Here is a 15,882-nt window from a genome sequence, read left to right on the forward strand (position 1 = left end):
AACCCTTTTTATTTCTGACATTGCCTATTATTCTCTGTGTGCACATGTTTGTGTGTAAATTCTGGCTGGATTTTAAAAAAGGGGGATTCAGAAAGTAAATTATTTCAGTTTTTCAGAACGTCAATGTTTGTCATAATTGTTTAACTGACTTCTTGCAACGGTCACGTGATAACAGTACAATTCTTTACCAATCCCTGTGTTCTCTGCAGTGTCCAAGATGGTCGGCTGGCAGCTGTGCTCCAATGCCTCCTACCCGTTACCTGCCGCAGGTGTTTTACTTCCTGCTCCAGGACCGGTCCACCTCTCCCTCAGGCTGCTGAAGCTGGACAGAGGCCTCCATTACTACCTCCTGGAAGCGGCCTACTCCCTGCTCCCTCAGGTGCAAAGATCCACAGATGAGTTTCATCTTTGAGATGCTTTTCTTTGTTGTATTTCCCTGCCACCTTCTTTATCTACTCTCACGCACAAAACTTGTACTAACTTATGCTTCAGAGAGACACCTGGCTCCCCAGAGAGGCCTCTATCCACCTCCTCCTCGCCACACCTCAGTCCACTATCCCCAGGGACATGTCTGTGGACCTCACCTTCAACCCTCACAGGCTGTTGCTGAGGATCACCCATCCGCTTAAAATCATCCAAATACAAGGTTGGACACAAAGAAGCACCATAACAAAACCCGTCTGTCAGGATTTAATGCCGATACTGTCTTGTCTTCTCAGGGCAACTTGAGCAAGAGAGGAACATAAGGTCGGGAAAGCTGGAGCTGTTGGTTGATGGGTCTCACTATTATATCATGGTAGGCGCTGAGATTTATCACATGATCTTTCTGTGGGATGGATGCTTTTCCAGTGAAAAGGGACGTTCATGATTTTGTCGTGGTTAGGGGTTGGTCGACACTCAGACCCTCCTGTCAGAGCAGAGAACGCGCTACCATCTTGAAGCCAAAATGGCCGCTGATGGACATCCCATGATCCTCTCTGCTAATGTCACTCGTGGACTGGGCAGGAAGACCAGGTTCTCTGCCACTGTGAGGAACGTGTTCAGAGAAACCGCATCCCTCTCAGGTATCCAACTAACGTAACCAACTAGCGCACAATAATGATCTCTCACCAGATTTATGTTCAACATTCCCATCGAACAAGTCATTTTGCTGTATTCAGTGGCCCTGGAGCACAGGCGCGACGGCAGCAGTCGACAGTACTCTGTGGAGGCCGAGCTCCTGTTACCCAACGTGGTCGGCACCAGGATGCTGGGACTAATGGAGAAGAAGGGCTCGCTGTGGAGCTCCGCGATCAGGCTCAAATATGGTCTGGGAGGTGAGTGACTGAAAAACACACACACTTTTTAATTAGTACATATTTCAGTGTAATCTGCAGAGATGGAGATATATTTCTGTGATACATTTAGGGGAAACTCGGCAGTGGCATGTATGCCCACTATCTACTCCAGATCCCGTTCATAACAAAGACTTAGCGGACCATGTTTTTAAGATTACTCCATGCTTTCTTAAGCACCACAAACAAACTGCATTTCAGCATTACTCACACCTCTTCAGCTTACAATAACAGCTCCTTTCAACATTTGGAGAAATCAAGCTATTTCCCAGCAGATGTTTCGCCTTCAAGGGTAATATGTCGTTCACGATGCAGGTGATGCCAGGCAGCTGCGTCAGGAGTGCTACACGTCTCAGAGACTGAAGAGTGAGAGGGACTCAAACCTCACCTACATCATTAGAGGCGACCATGAGTTCTACTGCTCCAACACCGCTCCTATCAACCACAAGGTACCAGACGTGTTAGCAGGACTCTTAATGTCATACTTCTAATTTGGTTCTGTCTTCCATGCATGCGTATATGCTGGTGGTTTCCCGCTCCAGAGACTAATTCCTACCTGGACGGGTGAAACAGGTAACTGAGGCGCTTTTATGTGCGTCCACAGATCCACCTCAGGCACGAGGAAAGCCGCGCCCACATTAAATCATCCCTGGACATGAGCTACGGCAAACACTGGGATGAGATCAACAACAAGCGCACAATTCTTCTGAGCCAGTCCTTCAAAAACCAATCCACACAAAATCACACCAGCTACACACTAGAGGTAAACGGACCTCTGTTAGGGATCAGAAAGCTTCTTTCCCCCCCGAACCAACTCAAATATACGTTTATAAACACATGGCATACTGTGACATAATCCTTGTCTCAGCATTAAATGCATATTTTCTCTGTCCAAAATAAAATGATATATTCCATCTCATTATATTCCAGTTCAGTCTCCAGGTGCCAGAGAAGAATTTAAACTACCGGACTCAGCTTCTGCACTCTCACCTGAGACAGCTCGGGTCTGAGAGCAGCACTCACCTGAAAATCCACTACAACAACGTGATGCCACTGGTGGCTGGGTTACACTGGAAAAGCCCTCCCAAAGACGCCCCGCTGAAGAAATGGGAAGGTAAAGGAGCTCATATCAAATTATTGTTAGTGTCTAAACCCTCAGTCTAACGTCCCTGATCATTGTCCAGGCACGTTTAACATGGACACGCCGTGGCTGTACATCTACACTGCCCACAAACTGAGCCGGCACCAGCGGCACACGCTCCAGCTCACCTCGGAGCTAACGGCCAGCAAGTGGCTGGTCATCCGTAACCTCATGCTCGAGGCTTTGTACAGAGACCGGGGCAGAGAGAGGGAGGCCCGTCTGGAGCTCTCCACACAAGCGCACACCTACATCCAAGTAAGAGAAGGAGAGGCTGCTCCATCTGAGAATTGCTTCATATCTGACTCTTTTTCTTTCATCGTGGGAATTGTATTTGTAAGCACCGATTAAGAAAAGTGTTCCACAACATTGCCCGCTTCTCCTCCAACTCCTTCGTCGCTCCTCCCCAGGCAGGAGGGTGGGGCGTGGTCGGGAAGCGAAGTGTGAAGGCCTCCGGCTCACTGAGCTCCTTGTGGACTCCACCCTTGAGGGGAGATGTGTCTCTGGAGACCTCTAAATTCAGCCACACCCTGCAGATGGCGTCCACATATGACAAGCACAACGTCAGCCTCACTGCCGCCATCAGCACTGTGGAAAAGGTGGGTGGTGACACTGGGCCGCGTAGAATGGTTCAGTTAAATACTTTCAACTCTTTACAGAATGACTGTCTACTGACTTCTTTCAGAAGTTGAAAAAGAGGCAAGTGATGCTGAAGATGACCTTCTCAAAGCCAAAGAGTCCGTCCACAGAACTGCAGCTAGAGGGAGTAGTGGAGGAGCAGAGGAAGGACAAGAAGATGTATCAGAAAACCGCCATGCTCCAGCTCAGGTTTGTGCCTCAATCGGACTTGGAATGAATCATCCATTGATGTATTTTAGGACGGTTGTGACTTCATGACTATGAACAATTGCAGCGAGAAACACTGCTGACTGTAACAGCGATCCCATATTGCACAGACAGCCCTTCCAGACCTTTCCTCAGACTCTCCTCCTGCGGGAGACCTTTACCGTCGACCTCCTCAAAGGCCTTTACATTCTGGAGTCCAAAGCTGGTTTTCACGGCAACAGAGAGGTCATCCACACCCTCACCCTCGGGTACCGACCCCCAAGCCCTTTTGTAAGCGTAGCACAAGCGGATTTATTAATTCAACGCATGATACTTCAACTGAAAGTATTATTTATTACGTTAATCTGAGATTTTTTGTATTTTTTTGTGGCTCTTCCGCACATTTAGGTTTGTTCGGCACTCGTCCATCCTTTCAGCTCGGACACTATTCCATCAGACTCAGAAGTCTGTGTGATGATAACCAGCAACCAGGTAAAACATTGACTTAAGAGAGACAAAAGTTTGTGAAAATATAACCCAACATTCTGACAGACACTTCTCATACATACTCCATGTCCTAATGTTTCTAAAGATATTAAACATTTACATTGCAACCTGTATTACAAAGAAATATATAAAAATGATGATTGAATGTCAAAGTCATTAAATTTGGATTTGTATGATTAATGATATGTATGATCTAGCTTCAGTCAAATGCATGATGTTTATATCAAAACATTGTGTGTTCAATATTATGCTTTATACATGTGGCACATTCCTTCTCAGACCCAGAAAGACATACAAGGGAGGTTGCGGGTCGGCAGCAAGGAGAAGCTGACTTTCTTTGGACGAGTTCAGTTCAACCCTTTACGCTCACGTCCCCAAGTGATAACGTTGAAAGCCAACTTCACCCATCAGCTCCAGGTAAATCGGCCTCTCCGCACAGGAAATTGCCACGTGTTGATTTGCATGATACATAATGATTGCATTGTAACATGCATGTTCGTCCACCTCCAACAGCATACAGTAGAGTTTACGGCAGGAAAAGCCAAACAGTTTTCTGATATTTCTGTTACAGCTGCAGCTCCCGTCCTCCGCTATAATGGAGGGAAATGTATGTTGGGACCCTAAAAACAACGGGGACTTTGATTATCAGGCCGGAGGGAAACTTCGAATCGAGCGCCAGGAGTGCCAAGTGAGTAAAACTAAATCAGCCTTTTGATTGTTGCTTGTTTAATTGGCAGCATTTCTGATGAACGTGTGGTGATCTCTTCGCTTTAGCTTTCTGTGCAGCTAAACGGAACCACAGAGAGAGTCGGTCTCTTTTCCTCCCTCAGCCACCCTTTCAAATCAAAGATTCCCAAAACATTAGAGGTGGGTCGTTTCTATGTTTTGTCATTCATTGGTCCCGAATAGTTTGACGTCAAATAAAAAAGTTGTCTGCCTTTTCGCACCTGAGCTATCTCCTGATTTCCATGTCTTTCGTGTTAAGGTGAAGGCCACTGCGGACGTCGTGGCTGGTACAGGTAGTAGCTCAGTTCATGTGAGGGCTGATGGGAAGGACAGGGTGAAGCTGAACGCTCAGATTTCACACACCTTCCAGAGGGGAGACAGAGCTGTGGGACTGAAGGTGAACGTATCCCAGAGTCTGTTGCCTTCTGCCACTGACATGCATGTAATCATGGCTGCCAACATGTCCTCAGACAGGTGTGTGCATCCACCTGTATTCTATCACACTGCGTAAATGTATCATTTTTGTCTTTATCAGATATACAGTGACAATCATGTGTGTAATAAACAATGTTCAATGTCTCGTTATGGACCTTTGAAGTGACTGTGCCCCGTCTCCTCCAGTGTGTCTCTACATGGCTCCTACACACAGGGGCATGAGGCCTTGCTGGCTCTGGTCAAAGGGTCTCTAAAAGACAGCCGTGGTGTTCAGCTTGCTCTGTCCGGGGACTTGAGGCACTCCATGGTCAATCTCGCTATTTTGCCTCCAGTCCTGGGGTTGGACGGGGTGCTGGGTCAGTCCGACACCCTCATTGAAGGTAGGGGTTCATTTGAAAATATCTTGATATTGAATCACATCCTGAGTACAGAGAATACTGTTTACTTCATACTGTTGTAGGACAGCTGAGAGTGAGAGTGATGGAGACCTCGTACCTTGTGGAGCTGAGACATCAGGAGGCACCCGGAGATTCTTCGGAGAGAGAAGATGAAGAGGTCATAATGGAAAAGGATTTCCCCGTGGCTCGTGATTGGCTGTGTGTTTGGATGGGGGCGGAGCATTTTTGTGTGAATGCGAGCCGCCGACTGGGGGATCGAGGGACGGGTGAGGTCAACGCCAGACTAACTCACACCCTCCGCCTGCTCAACGCCACAGGTACATCCTCTATGCAACAGCTCCCCGACAGGCCGCGTTTTGTTGCGATTATCTTTCTGAGCTGTGATACAATCACGACTTATTACGGACCGAGATGCTTTTATAAGCAATCAGGGAGTATTGCAATATGAACATTATAGACACATTCCTCTCTAGAATATGTTTTATTCATGAATAATAGAGTTCACACCAAAATAGGTCATCCTGGGCTGGCAACCCACACATACCAAGACGAAGCTCAGGAAATGGCGGTTTTCATGTACACAAGCAGCTGGCGTTGTATTTTTAATCTATATTTATTTGTCATTGTCATGGTGCAACCACTGAAAAACTGTCCAGCATCAGTTTTTATGCCCCAACATGGGTTTGAAACTAATTTGTTTTGTACACAAAAATATTACTGGGAAGTTTCAAGCTGCATCCTGTATAAACTGCAGCTGTTGTGATTAAATAAGTGAGCACTACATCACAACCACCTTTGAATGCAAATACATTTTGAACATGTATTTTTTGCAAGATTGCATCAAACTGGATTCGATATCCCAAACTAAGCATGGTCTAGCGAGCAGTCTGGTTGGCTCCGTTGCTAAACGCTAACAATAGCCCAGCTACGATGCTAACCGGCGCACAAACTAGACAGGCTGCGGGAGATAGCTTCTGTCGTCAGAAGGTATGCCACCAGGTTCGAAAACGGGAAGTTATTCACAATTTTCATCCATTATTTATCAGTAAATTCACTTCTGAGAATTTCTGAAGCGAGATTTCAACAGATTTAGAGCTGAGCTCCAATGCGTATGCCTGTCCTCTCATAATAATAATAATAATAATAATACAAGTGTCTTAATTTGTGCTACGGGTATACTCCTTACCACAGAACACATTTTATATTTTAGACATTACAATCTCTCCTGGATTCAGGTGTATATGCCAGCAGCAACGCCCAGGTGAGGTGGGCCCAGGATGGTGGACGGCTGTCGGTCCTTGCTGAGCTGCAGGCCGGACCAGAACATCTGAAAGCTGAGTTTAATGGAGGCAAGACGGACCAGGTTCCCCTCCGCTGGGACTATTTCTCCAGGCTGCAGCATCGAGTCAAAGCTCTGCTGGAAAGCGGTGTATCAAGCTCCATACAAGCCAAAGCACATTACCAGGTGCAGGTCTATCTTTTATGTTTCTATCTCTGGCATGTTCCTATTTTTATTGACGACCTTAGAAGCATGTGTCATCTTTCGCAGAATATGTGATTTGTTGTTTTTTTTCTAAATATTGAAGGTTTTTTTTTGTTCCACTGTTAGTTAGAAGAAAATGGTCTGGACACAAGCTTGGTCCTTCACATGGAAGAGGAGAGAACGGTTGACATCATTTTTAACGTTGGATCAGAAAACGGCACAGCTGTATTAGTAGTGTCTCTATGGCAACAGATAAAGCTGCTCCAGGGACTCATACCCAACGCTTTACAGGTAAATATTGAATCATATTTATACGCGCTAGAGCCAGGCTAGTTGTTCCTCCCTGCTTCCAGTCTTTATGCTGATGACTATAGCTTGGTATTTACCATACTGACAAGAGACGGCAATATATCAAAACTAACAAAAAATACAAATAATCATATTCCCCTCCAAAGTTGACCCACTAATCCATCTTATCCAACTTCCCTATGGTCAGTAGTATCAAATGAACCACTAAGAAGGAAACAGAAGTAATGTTCCAACATTGAACATGTATTGTTTCTTAATAAAGGCTCACATAAGCATGTTGGTGTAACACAATATTTTATGTGTCGTGGTCTAAAGTTCAGACATTCTTACGTCTCCTTCTTCCGTTTCTTCTTTGAAAAACAAACTTTACCAACAGGGGTTTTGTTTTCACAGATGAACTGCACAGGGGACGCCACCGCAGACCGACGCTCAGCCCAGTGTTATGGAAACGTGGCGGGTCGCCCTGTGGAGGTACGAATCTATCGCTCCTCTAGACCACACAACAGGCTCTGCTATGGCCTGTCGCTCGCTCACTTCCGCCTCAGTGCTCGAGCTAAAGGCTGTTATAGCTCCAGTGGCCAGAAGGAGCTGCGCGCTAACCTCACTCATTCATCCGTACTACTGCTGACTTATCTGCGCGTGCCCACTAAATCGAGTCTCAGGCTCCTGCTCCGGCCTGGACCCCAGCGGTGGGCCCTGGGGATCGGGTTGATTGCCGACCCGTGGAGGATGGACTTGAACGTGGGACTGAGGTTGGAGAGGCCTGGGCTCTACGGTTGGCATGGGCTGCTTGAGTTTGGGTCCTGCAGTGTTACACACAGAGCAGAGGTGACCGGTCGGATGATGTTAGAAAGCTGGTGTCACGTCTGGGCAGATGTCATTGTAGCATGGGACTCAATCACTTCAAGCCTGTTGCTGTCTTTCCGGTGTAGCGGGCTGGGGAGGCTGGCATGGGTGCAGGTCAGGAGAGTTGGCGGGGGCGTGTCGCGCAAAACATCCTTAACCGTACACGGACAAGCCGGGAAAGATGGACTCAAAGGTGCTCTGGATTTCAAAAACGAGCAGGACTCCTGTCATTGCTTCATATCTGCACTGCTGAAAGACCAAAAGGCGGACGTGGAGTGGACCCTCCGGCATCACTGGGCCTCTCTTGACTCCGTCATCCCAGCCAGAGTGGACGTTCAGGGTTCAGCTCAGCTGAGCGACACCTCCCTCCCTGGAAGCGCTCGGGTCTCTTTCAGCACTCGCTCTGCTCAGATCAACCTGACTGCTGCCTGGGAGCCCGCCACCTCCTTGAGGGTCATGCTTCAGCAAAACCTGGCCACCGCCGCCGGTGTACCAGGGGAGCTCACCGTGAGCATGTCGACCACGGCTAGTCAAGCTGAATTGAAGTTGGAAAGTGACGTGCGCTCCGTGCTTCTCCTGGCAAACCGACATATGGGAAGAGAAGAAAGGAGGACCAGCTGGAACTTGTTCGTCCAGCAGCGGCGTGTCGTACTGAAGGTTAGAGAGGAAACAAGGAAAAAGTGGCAGGAAACTTGTTTCCCAGCACATGAAAAGCAAAAGAAACATCTTCACCTTGGAGATGACTCTTTCCATTACAGAACGAGTTGCATAGACGATATGACACTGATCCGATGTTGAAATAAGAACCAACAAGATCATAGTTGAAATGAGGGTTGACCTACTGGATGTTGCTACGCTTGTGACATGGCTTTAAGGACGGCAACGTCTGTCCACGTGCCATGAACTTTGGCAGCAACAGTCTCGTTCCCCTCAAGTGAAATTGTAAAATGTATATTAAAATCCTTTTAACACTCCATGTGAAATGCAGTGAATCCTTTCAGCAATGGTCTTGTTTGTGTATTTCAGTGTATTTGTGTTCAATAGATTTATAGATGATTAATTCCTGCTAGCGCTGTGCATGTTTAGCTAATTTCCTTAGAAGTAGTGAAGAAAATCGGCGGTTCTAATCTTTCCTTTTTATATTTCCTTGTAGACTCTCCCGCCGTCGCAAACTTCAGTCAACGTCTCCATCAGCCGTTCGGTCTGCTCCACTGATCTCAGCACCATTTTTCAGACAGAGGGGGAACAGAAAGGCAGCCTTAGTCTGCATTTAACTTGCCACCCCCACCTTGGTCTGAATGCATCTGTCCAGCACTCCGTAGAGTCATTACAGACGCTGGGATTTCCTGCACATGGAGCATTAATCCTTAATGTTTCAACTTCACATCTGCCCAGTGTGGAGGTTGGCCTGGAGCTTGGACGTTGTTATCTTAGGGGTCATTTTGGGAAAACAGAGGCTTCAAACATGGAGCAGCAGTCTTCTTATGCTGTAAACCTGACAAACTACTGTCCGGCTCTACAGGTCAGACAATCAATCATCTATATGTTGCATTACTTGTGGAAACCTAAACATTAGAGTTACATCAACTGTGACGATACATTGTTGTTTCTTTGATCAAAGTTGGAAGAACAGGGATTTCATAGTGATTCACACATGTCCATTTCAACACAGTTTCCTTTGAAATCCAGTTTCCAGCTCATTAGAAGGTCAAGCTACAGCTCAGTTATTACAGATGCTAGATAACTATCACCTCCACTTGACTTGCTACCCCCCTGTGGACAGGGACACAAAGTCAACTCCTTCCACCGGAAGGCAATCTGAGTCTCAACACAGATTAACATCTTCCACGTGTATGTGCCACAGGGAACGGTCTTCCCAGCGTCCCTGGCTCTCCAGGGCCTCCTGTCAGTCGTCCCCTGCCAGCTCGCTATGTCCTCCTCTCTGAGGGCGGACGGCCAGGACCTCTCCCTGGAGCTGAGTCAATCGTGCAGGCCTCCACGTTTCTCTGGGACTCTCGCGCACTCCTACCTCGGGCTGAGGAGCCGAGGTGTGCCCCAGATGATCACCGTCGAGGCCACTGCTCCTGGAGACCCTGAGCAGGCTGGGACCCTGTTCATTAAGGCAGGGACATGTTGTATCAGGGCCAATAGCGACGGAGAGACCAAAGGAAGGACACGGTGGCTCTGGGCTCTGGAGTCAAAGTGCCCCATGTTACAGGTACTGCAGGTGTTTGTCAGCCAGTGTTTGTGTGAGACATATTTATTTAACTTAATGACATGTGCTCTGCCTTTACTAGGCCCATTTAAATGGCTCAGTGTGGCAGGACCCTCATGGCGTCTGGACAGCAACGGTGGACACCGACCTGGACGGCAAAAGGGGTTTCCTGAGGCTCAATGCAAGGGCCTGGCCGGAGATGAGTGTGGAGGCCGAGCTCAGTCACAATCTTCCCGCCCTCCAGGATTTACCCGAACACAGCAGACTGAAAGTCTCCTGCAGGCTCGGAAAACATCGATATGACACCGAGGTCCTCCTGCAGATGGAGGAGTGTGCCGTTGCAGCCAGCGGGGCGATGATGTCACAACCGGGCCTGCAGGGGTCGCTGGTGTATCACAACAACTGCACAGCGATTCAGGTAAAGTAAACATGCCACTGATGTCCTGACTACTACTAAAGCTACTCATAACTTCACTGCATCACTTGCTCATCGTGTTTGTAGGCGTGGGGAAGTCCGGACCAGATGCGGTCCTCTGCGCTGTTGGTTGTCTCACCAACTAATGCGCAGTCGCAGGTCTCCATCGTGATGGATGAAACAGAGCTACAGGCTTCAGTGGCGCTTCAGAAAACTAAGGTGTGAAAATACATGAAGGCAGTTGTGACTTTATATTTTGTTACATTAGAAAAAAAAGTATTTTCCTTTCAAATTCACCAAAATTCACGTTTTGCTTGCGATACCAAGATGCAGCCCTAATTTATCCATTTTTTTAGAGACACAGGATGTGATGCCATGTATTATAATTCAATGCCGTTGTTTTCCCAGGATAAAAGTGAAGCATCGCTCAATCTAAACCACTCTGTGCCCGTGTTGGAGACGCTCGGTCTCCCTGTTCATGTTGCAGTGACAATGAATTCTGGCAGCGATGGCAATGGCTCGTACTACTATCTTGTACACAGCGGTGCAGGAAACCAAACGGTAGGAGGCAGAATAGAGTAAGGAATTGCTCTTTCACGTCGCACAACCCTGAAGTTTAGGCCCATATCAATATGCCGCTGTATGTAACAGCCGCTGTTGTTTACACTCTGAATGTTTCACAGCTGACTCAAGAGATGACGCTTTCAAAGATGTCCGACACAGTGCGAGTGAGGACTCATTTTAGACACACGGTGAACCTGATGAAGAAAATGGGAGTCCCTGCAAACAACAGCATCCAGGTTAGAAACTCGACTCAACCAATCAAAAACTGGCAGATGATTGTTTACAGGACAAAGGTGTGCCATCTGTCAGACGGTCGATATAACAGTGGCTGTGTGTGCAGGTCGAGCTCGGCTCGGGTGAGGGGAAGATCTTCACTTTACAGTCCCAGTTTGGAGGTCAGCAGGCAGGGGTGAGCCTTCAGATGAAATATCTCCCAATTACCAAAGAGATAAGAGGAACCATGTGGCACAGCTGGCCGTGGCTACAGGACAGAGGACTGCCACTGAACATAGAGGTAACATCATACATCTGTGATGTTTGGGATTGTTTATATTGCATGAAAAAACACCTCTCTTTTCATTGTCTCCTCTCAGGGTCTGTGTTCCACCCAGGGAGTGTTTTCTCAGCTCCAGTCCAGGGCTCGGCTCACCGTGGACGGACACAATCTGCTCGCCTCCTGGTTGAATGTCACTGTGACCAATGGCCGTCTGGCCCTGCTGTTTTCCTTCTCTCCGCCAGCTTCTAATCAAACAGGGATGCAGCGCAGTCTGGACTCCTCCCTAACTGCTCAGTTCAAAGGTCAGATTGCATTAACAAAGTGTGGACCATCTCAATCTGTCTGTTTTTCTTTTTCTTCTCATGAACCTTTTGAAGATGAATAGCAGAAGGGGATATCATAGTTTTTTTTTTGTCACACCAACTGTACTGACGCTCTGTGCAGGTCCTCTGCGGAGCGCCTCGGTAGACATTCACTGTCACGACTGGAGGGTCCGAGTTGTGGGGGACGTAGGAGGCTGGGGCGCACAAAGAGGGTCCAAGGAGGCCAGAGTCACACTAAAACATTTTGTACGGGGACTAACCACCCCGGCCTTACAGGTGAGGGTAACATACACACACACACACACACACACACTCCCCTCACTTTGCTCCTCTGTGCCAACCATCTCTGTGACTGTCGGTGTAGGTCGAGGCCTGGGGAAGACTGACTGAGTCACAGCTGAGGTGCTCCATGGCTGTGAACCCTGAACTCAGCTCCTCACTGGCTCTCATCATTCAGGGACACCATCTGCCTCTTAGGTACCATCAACACACACACACACACACACAGAAATACACTGTCTTGTTGTTTTGAACCAAAATGGCCGCCTTAACATTCTCCCATCAATCAAACACGATGCACGCACACTTACTTTAGATGACGGCTGTTCTTTTGTCCAGAAAGGACCTGATGCTGAAGGTGGTCCACAATATTCCCAGGATGTTGCTTTACCTGCCTTCTCAGCTCAATGTCCGCTCTCAGGTGGGTTTCTTATTCTCAGAGGCGCTCTTATTAAATCATATCAAAACAAGAATGAAGCAACGTGCTCGGCAAAATCAGCGGTGGAAATTACAATTGTTATGCTGTTGTGGTGATTTTTCTATGTTCTAGTATTCATAAGACTTTGATGGGCCTGCCGTGTCACACACACACACACACACACACACACACACACACACACACACACACACACACACACACACATGTTGCCGTCTCTTCTCCCTCTCTCCAGCTGAACCAGACTCAGTCCAGTGTGGCAGGCTTGGTGGAGGTGTTGTCAGGAAGGAGGAGGCTGTGGGCTTTGGGGGAAATCGCCGCTGTACAGAGTGGATACACACAGGCTCTCGAGCTTAAACACTCGTACCCTCAGGTATTCCCGAGCTATCTCTTAACAAATCTTAAAAAACGCACTTGATCAATGTGTAATAGGCATTTTCTCTTTCCGCATTTTCTGTAGTTGAAGCCGCTCCCCAGGACCGTCGCAGTGAGGACGTCGTATGAGTCCAGGAGCTGGAGCTACCAGGTTCAACATGGAGCCGTGTGGGGCGGCCAGGAGTTCCTCTTGTCTGGTGTCTACTCTTCACCTCCGGCACTGGAGATGGGGAACCAGACCCTGAAGGGTAAAGTACTGCAGACCAACTCTGCAAATCGTGATCACCATCACAAGGACTATACAATCTCAAAAAGGATGCAGCTATTGATGAGCGATCAATGATTTTTGGCTGGTTACAGATCGTCGATGTCTTTCGCTTGTTCTTTTATTCAGTTCAGATCAACTGCATTCCCCGTTGGACTAGTTTGGAGGTGACTCTTGAGCGTTCCTTACATGGCCGACTGGACAGTGTTGCTCTGGGCTGGACGAGACACGGTCGACTGGAGCAGGTCAGACTGGACAGAGTGTGTCACGATCCTGAAAATGTGAAGGGCCCCGTTCAAATTCATGTTTTTAGTCTCGTCCTCTCAGAAACTATTGCATTCAATCGTGAAAATAGAAGTTCAAACACCTTAAATCCGGTTCAGTTTAATGAGACACACGTATAATAAAAGGTTTGCGGGTCACAAAACGTGGGTTTGTTCATCTCAAGGTCAGAGCTCTGAGCTCGTGGGGTCGATCAGACGAGATGGACGAGGCCCGGCTGGAGCTGAAGCAGCCCTTCTCCTCCACGCTCAACCAGATGTCGCTTCACACGCTGTCACACAGCTCGCAGAGAGAGCGACGCAGCAGCTACCAAGTACGCGGCCACACCCATACCTCTTCCTTTGACACTGTTATTCATTCGACCCAGAAAAATAATCGCATCCTTTCTTTTGTGAATTTGACACCGCTATTACATCTATTTCTAAAATGGAGCAGGTCTCTGTTTTTCTGGTTTATTTGGCACCATGCATACTGTTGTTTACTTATATGATTATTATATGAATTCCCATGATTAAGCATAGTTTAATGTGTTTTATTACTGTGCATGCAGACCCATCTGTCATGGGGCAGCTCAGTTCCTGTCAATATCACTGTCACCCTGAACAAACAGTGGCAGAACAACTCCAGCAGGGGGCAGGCCTGCGCTCTGTTCTCATCACTGGTTTGTGGACTCTTTTCAAGTATTCCACTCCTCATGGATGTCGTGTTTGATATGTCTTTATTAAGTGCCCACTGACTTGATCTCTGTCTGTGTGTAGATGGCAGTGTCTTTGGTGAAAGGGTGTGTGTCAGTGGGTCAAGAGGGAAACTTGTACTCCCAGAATGCAGAGCTGAGATGGGACAACAGGAGTGTCAAGCAAGGCATGAAGTACCAGGTACCCTGAAAAGCTACAACGTTCTCATTCCCATGAGGTGTTCTCTCATCGTGTGATCGCAGACGGGCTGACGTTTGTGTGTTTGCAGAGGGGTCCGCGAGGAATGCACAGTCTTCAGGTGAACGTCGGCCTGGACAAAGTGTCTCCGGAGCCCTGTCCGTCACACACGCTGCTGACCAAGATTCAGACCAACCTCAGGGATCGCTTGGAGCACACGGTGCTGCTGGGCCTCTGCCCGCCACAGCCTGTGAGTCCACTCACCTGCATCCTTTGGTTCTCACCGCTCACTGATTTATAGTTTGGTTCAAGTCCCACATGTGAAGACATGTGGAAATTGTAGCTGCTGTGTTGCTACACGTGAGTGATGCTCTGTCTGTGTGTGTCTATTATGATGAACTTTTCTTTAGCCGCTGTTCATTCTCTGTACGCTTCTCCCAGACGCTGTCATGGTCAGGCTCCCACAGAGTGAACTCGGGAGAGGAGCTGTTTTATACGCAGTCTCGCCTCTCGGCGACGGGACGGCCCTACCAGTGCAGCCTCACCTTCGCCTTGACCAACTCCTCCACGGCTCGGAGCTCCAACGTGTCTCTGTTCTCTGAGGTGAACGACCCTCTCGGGGTTCATTAACAATAACGTGTCTTTAGTTATGAACTTCAGTTGCACAGGACATGTCAGGTCAGCGTTGTTTTATTGGGTACGATGGTTTTATTGCATCGCTGCCAGGACTTTATTGTGATAAGGCATTGTTATAGAATTGGATTAAAAAGCACTCTGTACACACAGTGGCTGTTAGCGCTGCTACTGTGTGTGCTTTTGTATTTCTATCTTTGTGAGGACCGATATGATTTAGCATTAAATGTAAGGACAATTTTTGTAAAGTAGTGTTGATCCTCACTTTTTTTATTATAATGGCCAGTTTTTTATTCTTTTTTTTTTAATATTTTACTTTTTTTTCCCATTGACATTCAGCATCTCTTCAGCAGCAAAACAAGTTTCACAACAAATACAAACAACATAAGACATTTCATAAACTTAAAACAAAGAGTAAATTGCATCAACGAAATGGCCAATTGTTCAGTGGTCAAATATCCCTTTATTCTCTTCTTGTTGGCTTCCAGATTTATTAAATAAATCTAGATTAAAGCGACTCATAACAAGATCAGAGTACAAAAACGTTCAAAGCTTTTCTTTACCAAAGATGGTGCGGGTTTAAGGAATGACGTATATAATTTGTGTGCGTGCCCGAAGGTTACAGCTGCTGATGGTTTTAGAAGTCAGTTGAGCACAAAGATAAGAAGGCAGTTTGTTAAATATATAGCCTTTTAAAGAAAAATGCACCAGTGGTCCAACTTTCTC

General features: G+C 47.3%; 1 protein-coding gene across 1 annotated transcript in view; it reads left to right on the top strand.

The window, feature by feature from the left end:
• LOC137802396 (uncharacterized) overlaps window positions 1-15,882 on the top strand; it is a 29,349-nt gene that overhangs the window by 7,548 nt on the left and 5,919 nt on the right. The window contains exons 20-58 of the mRNA XM_068600207.1: window positions 210-379; window positions 493-646; window positions 720-796; window positions 884-1,064; window positions 1,161-1,316; window positions 1,650-1,783; window positions 1,939-2,097; window positions 2,265-2,448; window positions 2,519-2,730; window positions 2,883-3,071; window positions 3,158-3,300; window positions 3,429-3,588; window positions 3,706-3,789; window positions 4,084-4,221; window positions 4,376-4,492; window positions 4,579-4,671; window positions 4,790-5,004; window positions 5,152-5,345; window positions 5,426-5,680; window positions 6,599-6,726; window positions 7,549-8,658; window positions 9,155-9,319; window positions 9,866-10,219; window positions 10,299-10,634; window positions 10,719-10,850; window positions 11,040-11,192; window positions 11,315-11,431; window positions 11,536-11,551; window positions 12,136-12,290; window positions 12,379-12,491; window positions 12,633-12,714; window positions 12,965-13,102; window positions 13,190-13,352; window positions 13,499-13,614; window positions 13,818-13,964; window positions 14,202-14,312; window positions 14,410-14,526; window positions 14,615-14,773; window positions 14,965-15,126. Of these exons, the coding sequence (XP_068456308.1) occupies window positions 210-379; window positions 493-646; window positions 720-796; window positions 884-1,064; window positions 1,161-1,316; window positions 1,650-1,783; window positions 1,939-2,097; window positions 2,265-2,448; window positions 2,519-2,730; window positions 2,883-3,071; window positions 3,158-3,300; window positions 3,429-3,588; window positions 3,706-3,789; window positions 4,084-4,221; window positions 4,376-4,492; window positions 4,579-4,671; window positions 4,790-5,004; window positions 5,152-5,345; window positions 5,426-5,680; window positions 6,599-6,726; window positions 7,549-8,658; window positions 9,155-9,319; window positions 9,866-10,219; window positions 10,299-10,634; window positions 10,719-10,850; window positions 11,040-11,192; window positions 11,315-11,431; window positions 11,536-11,551; window positions 12,136-12,290; window positions 12,379-12,491; window positions 12,633-12,714; window positions 12,965-13,102; window positions 13,190-13,352; window positions 13,499-13,614; window positions 13,818-13,964; window positions 14,202-14,312; window positions 14,410-14,526; window positions 14,615-14,773; window positions 14,965-15,126 (6,989 nt within the window). The remainder of the gene's footprint in view (window positions 1-209; window positions 380-492; window positions 647-719; window positions 797-883; window positions 1,065-1,160; window positions 1,317-1,649; window positions 1,784-1,938; window positions 2,098-2,264; window positions 2,449-2,518; window positions 2,731-2,882; window positions 3,072-3,157; window positions 3,301-3,428; window positions 3,589-3,705; window positions 3,790-4,083; window positions 4,222-4,375; window positions 4,493-4,578; window positions 4,672-4,789; window positions 5,005-5,151; window positions 5,346-5,425; window positions 5,681-6,598; window positions 6,727-7,548; window positions 8,659-9,154; window positions 9,320-9,865; window positions 10,220-10,298; window positions 10,635-10,718; window positions 10,851-11,039; window positions 11,193-11,314; window positions 11,432-11,535; window positions 11,552-12,135; window positions 12,291-12,378; window positions 12,492-12,632; window positions 12,715-12,964; window positions 13,103-13,189; window positions 13,353-13,498; window positions 13,615-13,817; window positions 13,965-14,201; window positions 14,313-14,409; window positions 14,527-14,614; window positions 14,774-14,964; window positions 15,127-15,882) is intronic.

Source organism: Clinocottus analis, unplaced genomic scaffold (assembly GCF_023055335.1).
Source record: "Clinocottus analis isolate CAN_PGR_092001 unplaced genomic scaffold, fCliAna1.0.p SCAF_11, whole genome shotgun sequence".
NCBI lineage: Eukaryota > Metazoa > Chordata > Actinopteri > Perciformes > Cottidae > Clinocottus > Clinocottus analis.